The sequence below is a fragment of the Poecilia mexicana genome, unplaced genomic scaffold (genome assembly GCF_051168715.1).
Source record: "Poecilia mexicana isolate PSO_F unplaced genomic scaffold, ASM5116871v1 scaffold_10, whole genome shotgun sequence".
Taxonomy (NCBI): Eukaryota; Metazoa; Chordata; class Actinopteri; order Cyprinodontiformes; family Poeciliidae; genus Poecilia; species Poecilia mexicana.
In genome coordinates this window covers 5,358,864-5,375,519 of record NW_028263379.1, presented here as the reverse complement: position 1 = coordinate 5,375,519, position 16,656 = coordinate 5,358,864, and the positions used below count along the sequence as shown (strand labels likewise).

The window sequence follows — 16,656 nt, the reverse complement described above, 5'->3', positions numbered from 1 at the left end:
CAGCACCATGGCTGTGGAGCTACAAGCTGCATCAATGCAATGAACCTCCTCCTCAGCTTATTTCACACAAATCTAAATGTAATAATTTATTTAACAAAGTAATGATCATTGAATGTATTACTTCACAGTGTTGCCAACAGATCAATGAAGACCAAAAGATCATTTAACCCACACAAAATTATCAATTACTGTATTTACAGATATTATTGACATGAAAAGTTGCATCCACCCAGATAAATGCAGCATAAATTATTAAACTGATGATGTCAAATTATGACTTTTTACCTTACTGGTAATAACCTTGTAGATGTTCTTCTGTATGAATGCAACCAGAACATTTTTCAGTTCTTTTAAATCCTGGAAAATATTTAGAATTTAATTAATTTAATTTAATTAACATTTTTAATCTCTTTTTAATTTAACATCCAGAATCATTCAGTGCAAATTTAAATGTTAACTCTTGATCAATAGAAATCCACACTCACAGTTTTAAAATTCATATTCTGTGTGACCAGTTAAACCCTAGGCAGCTGCTTAGTTTGCTTGTGCTTTGGGCTGGCCCTAAAAAACTATTACAGACGTTTGACCTGCAGCTGAAACCTTTTGCTTTCTACTTTTGAAGAATTAATTATATTTTTTCAAGAAATTCTACCACAGTGGAAGATTATAAAACTATAGTGCAACCAAACATGACCTCTATAACATTTAACGAGGAAAAAAAAACATTTTCATTACAACTACAGCTCTGTTCAATCGGTTGTGAGTAAATCGACTCGTCATGTAAACTGATAGATAGATGATACAGTTCAGACTAATTTTCTTGTTGTAATGTTGATCTGCAGGAGAGAAGACTGAAAACATTTATGTCACATACTCATAAAAAATCTTAAAAATAGTTCTTGGTTGAAACCATTACAGAGAAAAATCCAATGTTAATATTACTCTCCAGCAAATACACCTGTCCCTCTCCATGCTTGTTTGGTGGTTGTGTTTCTGAGGAAGAGCCAGAATGTTGAAGCTGAGCTAACATCCCATAAAGCTTCTCAAATATAAATTTGTTGTTCATTTAAAACTCACGATACTTCCTTCTTGGGTTTCTGCTGCAGAGAAACCACTTTTAAATGAAATTTCATGTAGAACTAAATTGAATCAGGATGACACTAATTCCAGATTAAAAAGCAGGTTTGCAGCTACTGTACATTGAGAAAATATCCACACAGTTAAGCCCAAATGATTCACACCGCTGGGAGGTTTAAGTTTGAAGTAATCTCTTAATTTGACCTGCGTCTTTCTTCTGACTGGAAGTAGCAGCCGAATCCGAGTCCAGACTTGAATCTGATAGAGAATCTGAGCAGGGAGCTAAAGATTAGGGTGATGGAATGGAGGCCTTTCAACCCCAAGGACATAAAGCTTAAAATGCCAGTGGAAACATACAAAAAGCGGAAAAGCAAAGGGTTTGGTTACTGTAATGCCTACACAGATTTTCCATTCAATATTGAGCCAAAAATAATGTTCAAGTCAATAAAATGCAATTTCCAAATTGTTTCTCCTTTTATATAATTTTATTCCCCACTAGAAACAAACTTTTTGGTAGAATAAAAATAACTCTAAACCTCTAGGACACAGGCGTCAAACTCCAGTCCTGGAGAGCCGCTGCCCTGCAACTTTTAGATGTGCCTCTGCTGCACCACACCTGAATAGAATAATTAGGTCATTAGCAAGGCTCTGGGGAACTGATGTACACAAGAAGGAGGTAATGAAGCCATTTCATTCCAGTGTTTTGTACCTGTGGCACATATAAAAACTGCAGGACAGCGGCCCTTGAGGACTGGAGTTTGACACCCCTGCTCTAGGATGTTTTTGTTTTACAATGTGCCACGTTTCAACCGCAAATTTAATGAATTTAATTAAAATTTTATGTGATAAGTCAACACAAGGTAAGGGAGAAGAAAATGATGGATATTTATTCCTAATAAAAACCTGAAGCCTGTTGAAATAAATCAAGTTTTAAGTTTTAACCCCCACCCAACTTCACAGTGGACACTGTGTTCCCATAGCGGAACATAGTGATGGCAGCATTATGCTGTGGGGATGAATCCTGGAAGAAAACCAGTTACAGGCTTCAGAAGACCTGAGACTGAAGTGGAGATTCAGCTTCCAGTAGGACAAACACTGTGAATATATAGTGAGATATATTATGGGATGGTTTAGAGCAAAGCAAATTCCTGGGTGAAAATGGCCTAGTCAAAGTCCAGACCTAAATTTAACTGGGGAGCTGTGGCAAGACTTGTCTCAGATAATCTCCATCTGATGGAGCTTGAGCTGTTTTGGAAAGAAGAAAGTGAAATGTTTCAGTCTGTAGATGATTACAGCTGGTAGAAACAAAAACAACCAGCTGCAGCTGAATGCATGCATGAACGCATGCTGCATGCAGCTGAGCCTCAAGTGAAAGTTGATCCTAAAAAGTCTCCACTCCAGATGATGAATCCATATGTTTGCATTTTTTACTTGTAAAGATGCTTATTTTTTTTCCAATCACTTCACAATTTTGCAATACTCCATTCCACAAAATCCCAATAAAATAGTGTTGATAGATTACTTGTATAAATATCAAAGTTTGTGGTTGTAATGAGAAAAAAATATTTCAGAATGATGAGCAGTTTTGAATATTATTTCTGTGGCATTGCTCTCAATAGTAGAAAATTTCAGATAAATTAATGCTCTTTTTAAGATTTCAGATTTCACACACAGACTGATTAATAAAACAACTTTATTGAAATCTAGATGTTGTGAAATACAACGCAACACCTCTGACCTTTTTCAACCAAACACACTTTTATTTCAGTGTGTATTTACTCAATCTAACACTGTTATTGATAAATATTCTCATTTCTTAATAAAAAGAAAGTGTAGAAATATGCAAACATGAATTCTAAATGTCAAGCTTTCCCTGTTTCTGTTTCATTGGAAATATGTGGAAAAAGTTGCAGAGACGTGTCTGAGTCAGAAGAACTGTGGTGACAATTCAGATACATGGATTAATAGAAACAAACAGGACTCATGGATTTTCCTTTTAGATATTTTTTCCCATAAAAGAGTCAGTGGTTCAGTCACAGGGATGGAAAAAAGCAGCAGAAATCCGTGAGCATGTCCAACACGATGGTTCCCCGTCGCTCCGACACCTGTCTGGACTCGTCTCGCTTTTCCTTCTGCTGATTCGGTATCTCCATGCTTCTGCTCTCCAGTTCCTAAAAGTTTTCCTTAGCTTTGCATTTTAAGGTAAAACCAGGTCATCTAAACTGCAGTCTGTGATTAATGGCACCAGCAGAGAAACCAAAGATGAAGAGAAAAAATTTATTTTCCATTTTATAAAAAGAAGGTTTGGAAAATCATTTTAGCTGCCAAGTGCATTCATTTGATCCGAACAGACCTTCAATAAAACAAATTCTTTCGACAGCCATTTTGGTTCTTCCCTGTAAAGCATTCCCCAAACAACCTTTTGTCTTCTGTCCTGACAGCCCACAACTGTTTTCCTAACCGCTCAATATATATAATATTACCAAGGACGAAATCTGGTCAGCCTGACCACATGAAGCCGCCGTCCCTCACAGCTGAGGATGGATTCGGCCTTTTGGTTCCCACAGCTTTTATCCCAGCTTCCTGTCCAAGTTGGTGCAAAGCAACTTCAGAGTCACTGTCGCTGCCAACTGTTACAGATGTATAGAGAATATACCCTGACACTGCTGCAGATGCTGCAGAATTAGGAATTTGTTTCTTTAAATGAGGCATTAGAGCTTGGTGTTTGCATCAAGACTTTAATAAACTGTAGGAAAAACATAAAATAAAAGAAACTTCATAAATGGAAACGTGATAGGATGATTATAGGAACAAATGTTAAAGTTTTTTCTACGATACAACACTGCCACCTAGTGGTATTTATGGTAACTTGATGCTAAAACAAGGGCATTCTTCATGATGGACTCAGTTCTGCTGCATCCTTCTTTCAGAAGTCTTCCAGACTGATGACTGTTCGGATACTAAACAAATAAAAACAGGAAGAATGATGAGGATAACTCAAGGTTTCCTTCTATAGAAGAAAATACATGACTACAGTTATTAAAAATAAACTACATGGTGCATTAAAAGAAAAAAAAAAGACTAATGAGTTTTAAACTCATTAAACTGAGCATGTTTCAGAAAAGAACTGCACAGGAAGTAAAGATGTTGTGAGATTTGCTCAGTGATTTAAGTTTAGCTCTGCTCTGCAGCTATCTAAACAGAGGAAACAACCACAAACGGAGTGAAAACTGAACAGCTTCTCACCTTTGACCGTTTCTCAGCAGGTCGAAGGCGTCATTGATCTGAGCCAGGGGGAGATTATGGCTGATAAATTCATCCAGCTTCAGCTTCTTCTGCATGTAATACTCCACCAGCTGAGGAACGTCCCTTGCACTCTTCCAACCTTCACAACAAAACAACATCAAGTTTAATTATGTCAGGTTCCAAAAGTATTCACACCCCTAGAAGTAAAACTACAAACCTAAAATAAGGCTGGAAAGTGTTGAACTGACCTCCAAAGTAAGTCCCCTTCAGGGTGCGCCCCATCAGGATCTTTATAACCTGGACGTTCATCCACTCCGTCTCTGTCCACCCAGAAATGACGCATGTCCCGCAGCCGTCTCTTGTGGACTCCAGTGCAGCACTCTAGAAACAGCAAAACAAGACCAGTCTTTCATAAACTACATGGAAAACTTCAACCTTAAATCTTAGTTTTCTCATTTAGGAAAAGAAATGACATCCACCATGGTAACTGGACTGCCAACACACTCTAGAGCGTAGTCCACCCCCCCGTTGGTCTTCTCCACCAGAACCTCCTGGATGGGCTTGTTTCCATAATCTCTGGGGTTGATACACTCTGTCGCTCCAAACTCCATGGCTTTCTGGAACTTGTCAGGGTTGATGTCGACCGCGATGATCCTTCTGGCCTTGGCCACCTGGCAGCCCATAATGGCAGCCAGACCCACGGCTCCGAGTCCGAACACGGCACAGCAGGAACCTTCCTCAACCTGGATGGAAACGCAAAGATGGATGAAAAAGTAAATTAACTTCTTTAAAGAAACAAGATATTGGACAATAATTTGGATCAAAATACTCAACAGAAATGACCATATGTAACTTTACAGAAGCCATTAAAAATCATCTGGATCAAGGTAAAGTTATTCGGCAATCACATTTCTCAACTAGCATCAAAACGTTTCGTGTAGACAGAAATGTGTTCAAATAAACTACATTTTTGCATTGACAACATTTGGAATGTGATGTAGGTGTACCACAAGGGTCGATGCTGTGGCCTCTGCTTTTCTGCTCACTGTATGCAGATGATGCAGTCATTTATGTAACTACAGCTACTGCTTATCAGGCTGCAGAATTATTAACTCAGCAGTTGGCTGCTTAATGTCCGTTTCAATGCGTTTTTCTTCAATGTGTTTCAAAACACATTGAAGAAAGAGTTTTAAACGAAGATGAATCAAGAGGAAATTGATTCATCTAAGCTGAAATATATGGGGTTATCTGAGACTCACATCTCAAGTTTGATGTTCATGTCAAGAAAACGTCTCAGACTATCAAGACTAAAATAACACGTAGATCTACCAAAGCAGCTCAAAAACACATGTATGATATTATCACACAGGTCACATTGCTTTATTGCTTGGGGCTGGGCTTCAAAATCAGTCATGATTAATGTTATACAAGCAAATGTAACAGTGACAAACAAATCAACCAAGATGTGATTGAGTCGCAACATTGTCATTTAATAATTGTTACAAAGTAACTCAGTTAGCAGTATCACTACACAGCTGTTAGAAAAAGACACATTCATTCCACCCGTCTCCTAGCAACAGCGGAGTGATGCTGTCCCCCTCCGCAACCGCATCAAACTGCAACAGAACTAGTAAATAACACACACAAAAAAAAACAAACAGCATTAATTTACATCAACTATTTCATCAAAAAGGCCTGTGTGCAACACAAACAATACAAGTTTAGGGAGGGAGGGAGGGAGGGAAGGAAGGAAGGAAGGAAGGAAGGAAGGAAGGAAGGAAGGAAGGAAGGAAGGAAGGAAGGAAGGAAGGAAGGAAGGAAGGAAGGAAGGAAGGAAGGAAGGAAGGAAGGAAGGAAGGAAGGAAGGAAGGAAGGAAGGAAGGAAGGAAGGAAGGAAGGAAGGAAGGAAGGAAGGAAGGAAGGTAGGTAGGTAGGTTGATTTGAGTTGGTGACCAATCAGCTTTAACCTAAACCAGGTAGTTTCAGTCCTCTCACCTTCCCGGTTTTAACAGCCGCACCGTAACCAGTGGAGACGCCGCAGCCCAACAGGCAGACTTTTTCCAGTGGAGCCTTGGGGTTTATCTTTGCCAGAGACGTGTCGGGAACCACCGTGTACTGACAGAAGGAGCTGATACCCAGGAACTGGTAGACCTGCTGCCCTCTGCAAGATATTCTGCTCGTCCCGTCAGCCAAAACACCCGCTTGTGTGTTTTCCCTGTAAGTGACATGAAGATCAGAGCATAATTAAAGTCTGTGGGGGAAACACCATGCATGCGACTGTGTGTGTGACTCAGAAATCACCAGTTCTTCTTGCAGAGGTTTGTTTTCTCACATTTACACTGGTCACACTCTTCACAAAACGGAAGAAAAAGAGGAATGACTTTATCCCCTGACAACAAAATGAAAGCACAAGCATTAAAAGAGGATACAATGGGCAAAAAAGATGAAGTAAAACCAAAATCTGACTCTGATATTTGTGTGTTTTACTGTGAAAATTACCCGGTGCAAACTTGGTTACGTCTGGGCCAACACTCTCCACTACACCCGCCGCTTCATGGCCCAGAACCAGAGGGAAAGGTCGGAGGTTCATTCCTCTTCCGGCCTCATACAGGTATTCCCAGTCTGTGTGGCACACACCTGAGGCAACAACCTGCAGAAACAAAACATTGAAACAACTGATCAGTTTCAGAAAGAGGAAGCTGATGTTTTTCCCAGCAGGATTATCAAGCTGAGACAGTAACAAGTTTTATCTTTCAGATATATTTTGCATAACTTTGAGATAATATTTTAATGACATGCATCATAGTTAGCATGAAAACCTCTAAAACTGCATCAGAAACTAATTCAAATGTGTGTGTGCAGTGTGTGTACCTTGATCCGGACTTCATGAGCCTTAGGAGGGGCAACATCCACTTTTTCAATAGAAAGAGGCTTCCTGGGCTCCCAAGCAACAGCTGCCATGCATCTGATTACCTGGAAAAAATGAAACATGCCAAGTGAATTTCCTTGCCACACCCTGAAGCTATAACGATTGGATGGGGAACAACTGGCAGTTGACGAAGTTCATGTCAGACTTACACCAACCCTCAGTACAGAGATGTTTCACAGTTTTTAAACCTCTAGTTCAAAATCTGAAAAGATTAGATTACCCAGAGATTTTTAGGTCCAGCCCAACTACAAAAGAAGAAGTCAAACATAGACTGCATTATTGTTAAATGCAGCCCATCTTTTACAGTAGAAACCCTATTAATTACACGAAGCTCTTTTGGACCAACACAGAACAGGTGCAATAAAAATATATTTTTAAGAAGATCAAACATGGCCTGAAAAAGTTTAATAAGTTGAATTTTCTGTAAAAACTCAATTAACAATTAGAACACATAATACTTGATTTTTCAAAAATGGGCACAACAGCTTCACAGTAGAAACTGTTATTTAATTTAATTTAAAAATACTTTCCTAAAGGAAAATTAAATGTCGTAACTCAGATCTGAAGACTGTTGGTGTACAGAATCTCATACAGATTTGTATGACTGCTGCAGGACATCCTTCCTTCCTTTGCATCATTATAAACCATATGCCTGTTTTACATTTAGTATCCACTTTATTGAATAATTAATAGTGAATAATTAATAGTAAAGCGAATGAAGCGTCTTAAAGTTTCGCCTCATCTGGACCAATATTTTTTTTACATCATATGGGTGAAAAGCTTTAGTGTTTCATGAAGCTTCATCTCACTATCACTAATGCTAAATATGAAAGTGAAATAATCGAATATTTTCAGATTATTTTTGAAAGTTCCTAGACTCTACTTTATTTATATCGCCATGGTGGACTCGTCTATATGGACGCGTCGATCATGTGAAATAAATAGGAAGTCGCGAATCGGGTGTGAACTTCAGCATCAGTGTCGGTAATTAATCCATTTATTGCTAACTGTTGAAAGAAAAGACAGACAAAATTGTGCTTTCTTACCTGTCCTGTTGTTGCCATTATTAAGTGAAAATAAGCCTGGAAGTGAACAAATATTAGAAATGAAACTGTTAGAAAACAAGCACTTAACCAGCAGCAGCAGCTGTCACAAGAGAGAACAAAAAATGTGTTTGTTCCTTTAAAGATGACGCCCACGACGTTTACGACACTTTCCGATACACTTTATGTTTACGGCAGCCTCTGTTCACACGTGTTGTCGCATGGAGATTGGAGTCGGTAGAGCGCTCAGCTAGTAATTCAAGTATGTATTCTATTGAATATGTTTTAGATGTTTCGTTTTTATATCTTAAGTGATGCTATAACATGTTTTGTAGTTTAATAATGTTGCTTAGTGGGTGTGCTCGAGGAAGCTAACTAGTTAGCAGGAGCTAATACCGTTAGCTCATTGAGATGCATGTGTTGATGCTACTGAGTTCAACTTTCATTGCGTTTTACTTTCCTTCTCATTTCTTTCTATTTCAGACATCCGAAGGAAAATGTCGTTCAGAGGCGGAGGTGGACGTGGTGGGGGTTTTAACAGAGGAGGTGGAGGTTTTAACCGAGGTGGGGGCTTCAGAGGCGGTGGAGGATTCGGCCGAGGTGGTGGAAGAGGCGGCTTCAACAGACAGCAGGACTTCGGTCCTCCGGAGCGAGTTGTGGGTAAGATCAGTTCAACCAGCGGAGGTAGCAGAGCTCTGATGAGACGAGAGATCTTTCAGTTGATTCTAGTATCAGGAGATTAGGTGGCACATTAGGACGGTTTTAAAACCTGAAGTTATGGGCTAATTCTGGTTGGTTTTATATTGAATTCAAAAATATTTTATTTATGCCAAGGGAAATTAACTCATATCCACGTATTTCCAGTTACTTGTTGTGGACGGTGAGGTTGTGAGCAGGAAGATTTTCTGGAAGCAGTCAGACTTGCAACGAACCTCTTCTGGTTTTGCAACAACAGTCTTCACCAACTGAAGACTATTGCTGTATTAAAGTCTGATGATTGTGATGACATGCTAACAGCTGAATATTCGGCAGCAGAGCCCTTAACTCACAGTAACATGTACTGGAGGACCCATCAGTTGTTATGCGCTACTAATTCACCTCATTTGCTTTTGCTGTTCCATTCATCCATAAAGCCTCCTTTTTAACCCCACTGGGATTTGGGGTCAGAATTCAGCTATTATTTGAGGTTTTGATTGTTAATCATCTGTAGATTTGAAATTTTGAAAGGTGATGTTTTCTACGTAAACCTGAATGGCCTAAAGTGGAGCTGAAGTCAGATTTCCAGTTTTTGTGCATAAGTTGGCCAATAAAGGTAACTCTGATTCAAAATAAATTCTAATGTAGTTTATTCCAAAGCTTTTGCAAAGGAATGTTCAATAAAATATCTCTGAGATTTAATCCGTTTCATGACCATCTCCATAACTAATTTACTTTAATTATGGAGATGTTTAAGTATTCATATTTAAGTATTCATATTTTCCTCCAAGAAAATATAAAATGATTTTGAAATGGAACTAAAAAGGGATAAAATGGCAACCTGCAGGTAGAGGCTAACAAACAGGTGACTGGCCTTAAGTTGGTGCTGAAATGGAAGTGGGTGGAGGATGCAGGTGTAGGTGTTGTCATGTCAACTTGAACCTGGTGGAAACGTGTTGTACGTGTGTGCTGACTGCACTGGTGTCTCTACAGATCTTTAAATACCTGGAGTGGTCATACCAAAGTTTGTTTACTACATCACAATAGTACAATGCTGTGAAGTTTTTGTAACATACTGTCACAATAACTTCACCAGGTCTGATCTGAGCAACAAGTTCCAGAGAAGATTGAGTTGCATAAAAAATAGTTTCTCTTGCAGCATAATGGCCTCGGCTGTTTTTGACATTAGGAAACTTCTTCTGAAACGATTTAGTAAAACCTGCAGAACTCTAAACATTTCAGGAGTTGTTTTTTTTTATTTCAACTGTTGTTTTGTTCACTGTTGCATAGATTTTGTCATTAGCCTTTATTATTTACCCTAAGCTGTTGATGCACAGAAACTTTATTTCTGCAAAATAAAGTGCACACCACACTTTTCAGATTTTATTTGTTAAATATTGCAAACCATGAATTCTTCTTTTCATTCCTCAATTATCCACCATTATCTTTTGGTCTGCCATGTAAAATACATGTTGTTGCTGTAACAATAGAAAATGTGAATAATTTCCCAGAACAGAAATGCTGCTGCAAGTAGCTGAATGTGTGGTGCAGATGTCTGTAGTTTTTAGACATTAATAATTTAATGTAATAATGACTTTGTCTCTGCAGCTGTGGGGGAATTCATGCACCCCTGTGAAGATGACATTGTATGTAAGTGTACGACGGAAGAAAACAAAGTTCCCTACTTCAACGCTCCGGTCTACTTGGAAAACAAAGAGCAGATCGGGAAAGTGGACGAGATATTTGGCCAACTCCGAGACTTTGTATCCTTTCTCTTGTCCTGATTTTAGGCTCTGAAACTTCTGAGGATTTTCATGTGTTGCATCCAGGATTGGTTTCTTTCTTTAACAGATTCCTGCAGTATTTTTCAGTAAAGCTCTCTGAAAACATGAAAGCATCTTCGTTCAAGAAAATGCAGAAGGTAAAAACTCATTTTCAGACTGTGATTGATTCTTTTCCAGACTGAACTGATTCTAAATCCCTTCGGGTTTAGTTTTATATCGATCCAATGAAGCTGCTGCCGCTGCAGAGGTTCCTGCCAAGACCTCCAGGAGAAAAGGGGCCTCCGAGGGGGGGCGGAAGAGGAGGAGGCAGAGGTGGAGGAAGAGGCGGTGGGCGTGGAGGTTGGTCTAGTCTGTCACATTCAATCATCTGTAGAATGCTGGTGCTGCTACTTGGGTTTGTACATAATCAGGTCCACCATGTATGATTAGTTCCTGTTTTCGTTTCTATCAGGTGGTTTTAGAGGTGGGAGGGGAGGAGGCAGCCGAGGAGGATTTGGAGGAGGCCGAGGAGGTGGAGGAGGCTTCAGGGGGAGAGGAGGAGGAGGAGGACGGGGATTCAGAGGTCAGAACTTCTCTCTGTTCAGGATATTTGTCATCCTGCGTCAGAATGTTGCTGGGTGTCCTCATGGTTTGTTCTGATGTTCAGGTGGAAGATGAGCGCATTCTGCTGGCCTGGAGTCAACATCACATCGAACCTCCAACTAAAAGCTTTCAGTCTGCTGGATTCTGGCCTCACAGACTCATTGGGACTTTAACTGATGAGTTTTCTTCATCTTTTGTCTGGGTGACTGATGGATTTATATGTATTTTTTACCATTATTTAAAAGGTTCATGTGTTTGTGTCTGACACAGAGGGGACCGTTTACTTTTGTTCTAATATTCTGTCTTGATGGGGAAAAATATAATTCTAGGAAATGCTTCCATAAAACTTTCATGTGGTGATTTTTCTAACGTAGAGAAATCTAAGTTTATTCAGCATTGGCTGGAAACATTTTAATAGAAATATTTCATAAACTGAATTTTTGTTAAAGGCCTTGATTAAAAGGTTTTCTGTCTGTGGGTGTGCAGCTGTTTTTTATTTACATACACTGCTCAAAAAAATAAAGGGAACACTCAAATAACACATCCTAGATCTGAATGAATGAAATATTCTCATTGAATACTTTGTTCTGTACAAAGTTGAATGTGCTGACAACAAAATCACACAAAAATCATCAATGGAAATCAAATTTATTAACCAATGGAGGCCTGGATTTGGAGCCACACACAAAATTAAAGTGAAATGTTCCCTTTATTTTTTTGAGCGGTATACATATATATATATTTATATAGAAGGATTTAAACCATAAGTGCAGGAATTTTTCCTTACCGGTAATATTCAGTAATAAGATATAAATAAAAGAGAGTGCAAAACAGTTCACAGATAATATACAATTTAGGTGCATGATTTGAATATTAGAATAATTATCTGCATAATGTGTGACAATTGATTATGCACATGAATTTGTAATTAAAACACCTGCCATGGACAGAATGATTTGGGAGGAAATGGTTTGTTTAAAGGTCCTGCTGGAAGTAGAAAGGGTGAGATGACAAGTAGATAGAAAATGAGAATATAAAGAGGTGAACAGACTTGGAGCATAACATGTATTTTAAAACAGTTTTATGTAACAGGATATTCACTTCCTGGAACCTCTTCAGTGAGCATCAAGTACAGTTGGATTATTTTTAATGGGAAATGTTGAAACTAACAGGCAACAGAAGTAAATTCAAAACGAACAATATAAAGCAAAAAGGAGCTATATATATATATATATATATATATATATATAGAGAGAGAGAGAGAGAGAGAGAGAAAGGAAGTAAAGCAAAAGTTATATTTTATTTCCATCCATTTGTTTTCTATTGTAAATCCCAGATATTTTTTTTTAGTACAATGTCAGGTGGTTTTCAATTTAAATTGTCATAAAACATATTCTGGCTACCTTTTGGCTCAGGTCCAAATTTATGTAGATTTGTTGCGTAAAATACAAATTATTAACAGGCTGAGATGATTTATAACTTCTTGTTCGACCCAATTTTCGCTCCTTTACCCAAGCTGACGTCATACGCACGCTGAGCGTTGTCGCTTCTGATAGGCTTAGAGGTTGAGTCCTTTACGGCTGCTCGGCATCCTCCGCCTCCTCGCTGCAGAAGGAACGAACATGGAGACAGCTGGGAAAGTAAGTTTCCACAAACTAAACCAGAAATATTTCGTGTGCATTTTTACTCCGCGTGAAGAAAACGCTTTAAAAGTGTTCATGTTTAGTTAGAGCTTGAAGTTCTGAGAGCCAAGATGGAGGTTTTTACAGAAGCGTGTTGAATGAATCGCAACAAAGAATTTGGGTCTGCAGACTGAACAGCAGGGACCTTTAGCAGGTCGGTTCCAGCTGGTACTTTCAGGATTCCCCCGCTTCTGCCACTTAAGCGTGGTCTCCGTCTTTCCTCTGATTTAAGCAAAAGTAATGCAATGAAAACAAAATTTAAAGCATTTCTCTGTTGGCGGTAAAATGAGCGTCACGCAGCTCTGTTAACGGCAGAGATTAAACTGAACTAAGCAGCGAGAGGCTTCAGCAGGAAAATAGAGGAACTGACTGCACTGTGGGACCTTTGGCATGCACAGCATAACAGGAGGTACTTGTTCTTGTTGCAACACATAGTTGATGTTTAATTCTCCATTTCTTTTCCTGCAGGTGATCAAATGCAAGGCAGCTGTTGCCTGGGAAGCAGGGAAGCCTCTCTCCATTGAGGAGGTGGAGGTTGCTCCACCCAAGGCTCATGAAGTTCGCATTAAGGTGAATTTTAATCTGATTTTAGCCCAGTTTTCTAAAGTGGTGAATATTAAAGTAATCCCTCTTGAATGAGCATTCTGATGTCATTTTTAGGCCCTTTGCTTTCCATTCAAACCTGTTCAGTTTGTGGATTCTGATGTGAGGATAAATGTGGAAAATGTTGTTCATGAGGAGAAAATTACTGCCAAAACACTCAGAAATTGATTAGCTAATTTTAAATGTTTACAAGAAAAGAAGTCCTAAAATAAGATTTTTTTTCTATGTTTCAAGGCATACATTCGTAATATTAAAACGATCATACATAAAATTATTGACAAAAATGCCAGAAGTTCTCTAAGAACAAAGTGTTAAATTTCTAAGTTGGGCTTCTGGATATTTTCCAAGGTGTAAGTGGAAGATCCGGCCTCTTCCTCTATCAGAACCACATCTTCCAGATCCAGACTCACTGTGAACGCCTCAAACAGGATCCTGAATGTCACCTGCTTTTTCCTCATTATAAGCTCATAACCCAGCAGGGAAACCCTTTTAAAATACGCTGATACTTCAGGCTGCATCAAATTCTAACATGTATCAAGTATTCTTATACTAAAAACCACAGTTTGCATTTTAAGACTTTTTACTCTTTAAGCAGAATATTTCTTATTCCAGTTTTTGTTGCTCTTTGAATTATTAAAGTACAGTATTATTTTTTATGGTCTTAACATATTGGTTGCTACTCTACGACACACACTGAAGCTGTAAGAGTCATAAAGTTCTCCTCAATAATTTATCTTTCCTACTGTAATAATTTGTTCTGTCCTGTAAGTTGGTTAATATCTGAAATATAAAAGGCTCATAATGTGCTGCTAAACCTCCTAGATTCTTGCTACTGGGGTTTGTCACACCGATGCTTACACCCTGAGTGGCAGTGACCCAGAGGGACTTTTCCCTGTCATCCTCGGACATGAAGGTGCTGGAACTGTGGAGAGCGTTGGTGAGGGCGTCACTAAGTTCAAACCAGGTAAGGAGCGGTGCATAAATATACAGGTGGGCTGTGTTATTTGTGTTTTTAATTCAGAGTTATTCTCTCCCAGGTGATACTGTCATCCCTTTATATGTGCCTCAGTGTGGTGAATGCAAATTCTGCAAAAACCCAAAGACCAACCTGTGCCAGAAAATTAGGTGACATTTAAAAACACAAACCGAATGGAAACTCAGACATTAGTAAGAATGTGTCCTCATGGATCCACCATGCTTCTTCACCCTGCAGAGTCACCCAGGGTCAGGGCCTGCTCCCCGACAAGACGTCACGCTTCACCTGCAAAGGGAAGCAGGTGTTCCACTTCATGGGGACCAGCACCTTCTCTGAGTACACGGTGGTGGCCGACATCTCGCTGGCTAAGGTTAATGAGAAAGCTCCGCTGGATAAAGTCTGCCTTCTGGGATGTGGGATTTCCACGGGTTATGGAGCTGCTCTGAACACTGCCAAGGTGAGTCTCGGAGGCGGTTCATCAGGAAATAAAACTATTATTAATCTTGCTACTACTAGGGTGCTCAAGGATGTTTTGCATCTAAACAATATAAACACAGAAAAGAATAAAAAAAAACTTAATTTCAAAGAAAAATAAACAAATTATGAAATGCCCTGATACTTTGTTGCAGAATTATTCATAAAACAAATGCATTATGCATATTTGATTCCCAGTTTTCATGCTGGCCTGATGTTGCCAAAAGGTTCCAAATAACCAAGAAATATTAAGATCTTTATCTGTGGTGTTGTGTAAGATTTCACCAACCGAAACAAGTGAATTTTCTGTCTACAAATCGACTAGTCAGACCATTATCCTATAATTTCAGCCATTAATTCTCAGAAATGTTGGCCCCTTCTCACAGGTCGAACCCGGTTCCACGTGCGCTGTGTTCGGACTCGGCGCCGTCGGTTTGGCTGCCATCATGGGCTGCAAGGTTGCTGGAGCAACCAGAATCATTGGTGTTGACATCAACCCCGACAAGTTTGAGAAGGCCAAAGAGTTTGGAGCCACAGAGTTTGTGAACCCGAAGGATCACAGCAGGCCCATCCAGGAGGTTCTGGTGGAGATGACTGACGGCGGCGTGGATTACTCATTCGAATGCATCGGAAATGTGCAAATCATGGTGAGACGTTGTTACTGGTTGAGATGAGATGATAAATGGATTGCAGCAACATGACCGTCTCTCCTCAGAGAGCTGCTCTGGAGGCGTGTCACAAAGGCTGGGGGGAGAGCGTCATCATCGGCGTGGCAGGAGCGGGACAGGAGATCTCCACCAGGCCGTTCCAGCTGGTGACGGGCAGAGTGTGGAGGGGCACGGCGTTCGGAGGTGGGGAACACTTCTGAACCTTTCTGATGAGACTTCAGTCTGTAACTCTGTCCCTCAATGAAGCTGTTGTTCCTCCAGGCTGGAAGAGTGTGGAGAGCGTTCCTAAACTGGTGGAAGAATACATGAATAAAAAGTTGAAGGTGGACGAGTTTGTTACTCACACTCTGCCGTTTGAGAAGATCAATGAAGCATTTGACCTGATGCACGCCGGAAAGAGGTAGAAAACTGATAATCATGCAAATCAGTCAGACCATTATGCTGTGGTTTTAGTTTTAATAGCGTTAGTTTTATTGCATTAGGCTTTGTCTACATCCTGATGCCTTTTCTGCCTTTTGTTTGTTTGCAGCATCCGGAGCGTGCTGACTTTGTGATCTGCCTAAAACATTTGTCACATCCAGCCTTAAAGAAGCTCCATCCCAGTACCAGTTCCAGCACTTGCCTCTCCACACTTAGTTGGATATAAATTCCAGTGTTTCGAAGAAGCTCTTTAACAGCAGAACCGTTAAATCATGAACTCTGTTTAGAAAATCTTATTAAAACATTTAACTTGCTACTTTTGACTATTTGTCTTTTAATGATGTATGGTCATTTTCTGACTTGACAAAAACAAGTTCGGTGCTTATTCTTGAAATGAAATGTATTTAGTACTGAAAGATGAAGCTCACACACCATGCATTAGGAGCTCCTACACGTAGAAACTGAAAACTCCTACA

General features: G+C 39.5%; 3 protein-coding genes across 3 annotated transcripts; 2 read left to right on the top strand and 1 right to left on the bottom strand.

Moving 5' to 3' along the window:
* Nucleotides 1-3,795: 3,795 nt before the first annotated feature.
* On the bottom strand, nt 3,796-8,443 carry LOC106924986 (alcohol dehydrogenase class-3-like). The gene is made up of 9 exons (XM_014998986.2): nt 8,299-8,443; nt 7,195-7,296; nt 6,823-6,973; nt 6,625-6,712; nt 6,319-6,538; nt 4,803-5,066; nt 4,572-4,704; nt 4,324-4,462; nt 3,796-4,037 (listed from the first exon to the last, which is right to left on the bottom strand). Exons 1-9 carry the CDS (start codon nt 8,314-8,316, stop codon nt 4,004-4,006), a joined length of 1,149 nt encoding a protein of 382 aa, XP_014854472.2. The 5' UTR covers nt 8,317-8,443; the 3' UTR covers nt 3,796-4,003.
* Nucleotides 8,444-8,449: 6 nt separating this feature from the next.
* Nucleotides 8,450-11,830, top strand: gar1 (GAR1 homolog, ribonucleoprotein). Its single transcript, XM_014998989.2, has 7 exons — nt 8,450-8,557; nt 8,779-8,955; nt 10,600-10,754; nt 10,853-10,912; nt 10,985-11,114; nt 11,227-11,337; nt 11,422-11,830. The coding sequence occupies exons 2-7, from the start codon at nt 8,793-8,795 to the stop codon at nt 11,430-11,432; spliced, it is 630 nt and encodes a 209-aa protein (XP_014854475.2). The 5' UTR covers nt 8,450-8,557; nt 8,779-8,792; the 3' UTR covers nt 11,433-11,830.
* Nucleotides 11,831-12,891: 1,061 nt separating this feature from the next.
* Nucleotides 12,892-16,496, top strand: adh5 (alcohol dehydrogenase 5). Its single transcript, XM_014998988.2, has 9 exons — nt 12,892-12,997; nt 13,508-13,609; nt 14,465-14,606; nt 14,680-14,767; nt 14,856-15,075; nt 15,479-15,739; nt 15,808-15,943; nt 16,022-16,160; nt 16,290-16,496. The coding sequence occupies exons 1-9, from the start codon at nt 12,980-12,982 to the stop codon at nt 16,312-16,314; spliced, it is 1,131 nt and encodes a 376-aa protein (XP_014854474.1). The 5' UTR covers nt 12,892-12,979; the 3' UTR covers nt 16,315-16,496.
* The last annotated feature ends 160 nt before the right edge of the window (nt 16,497-16,656 follow it).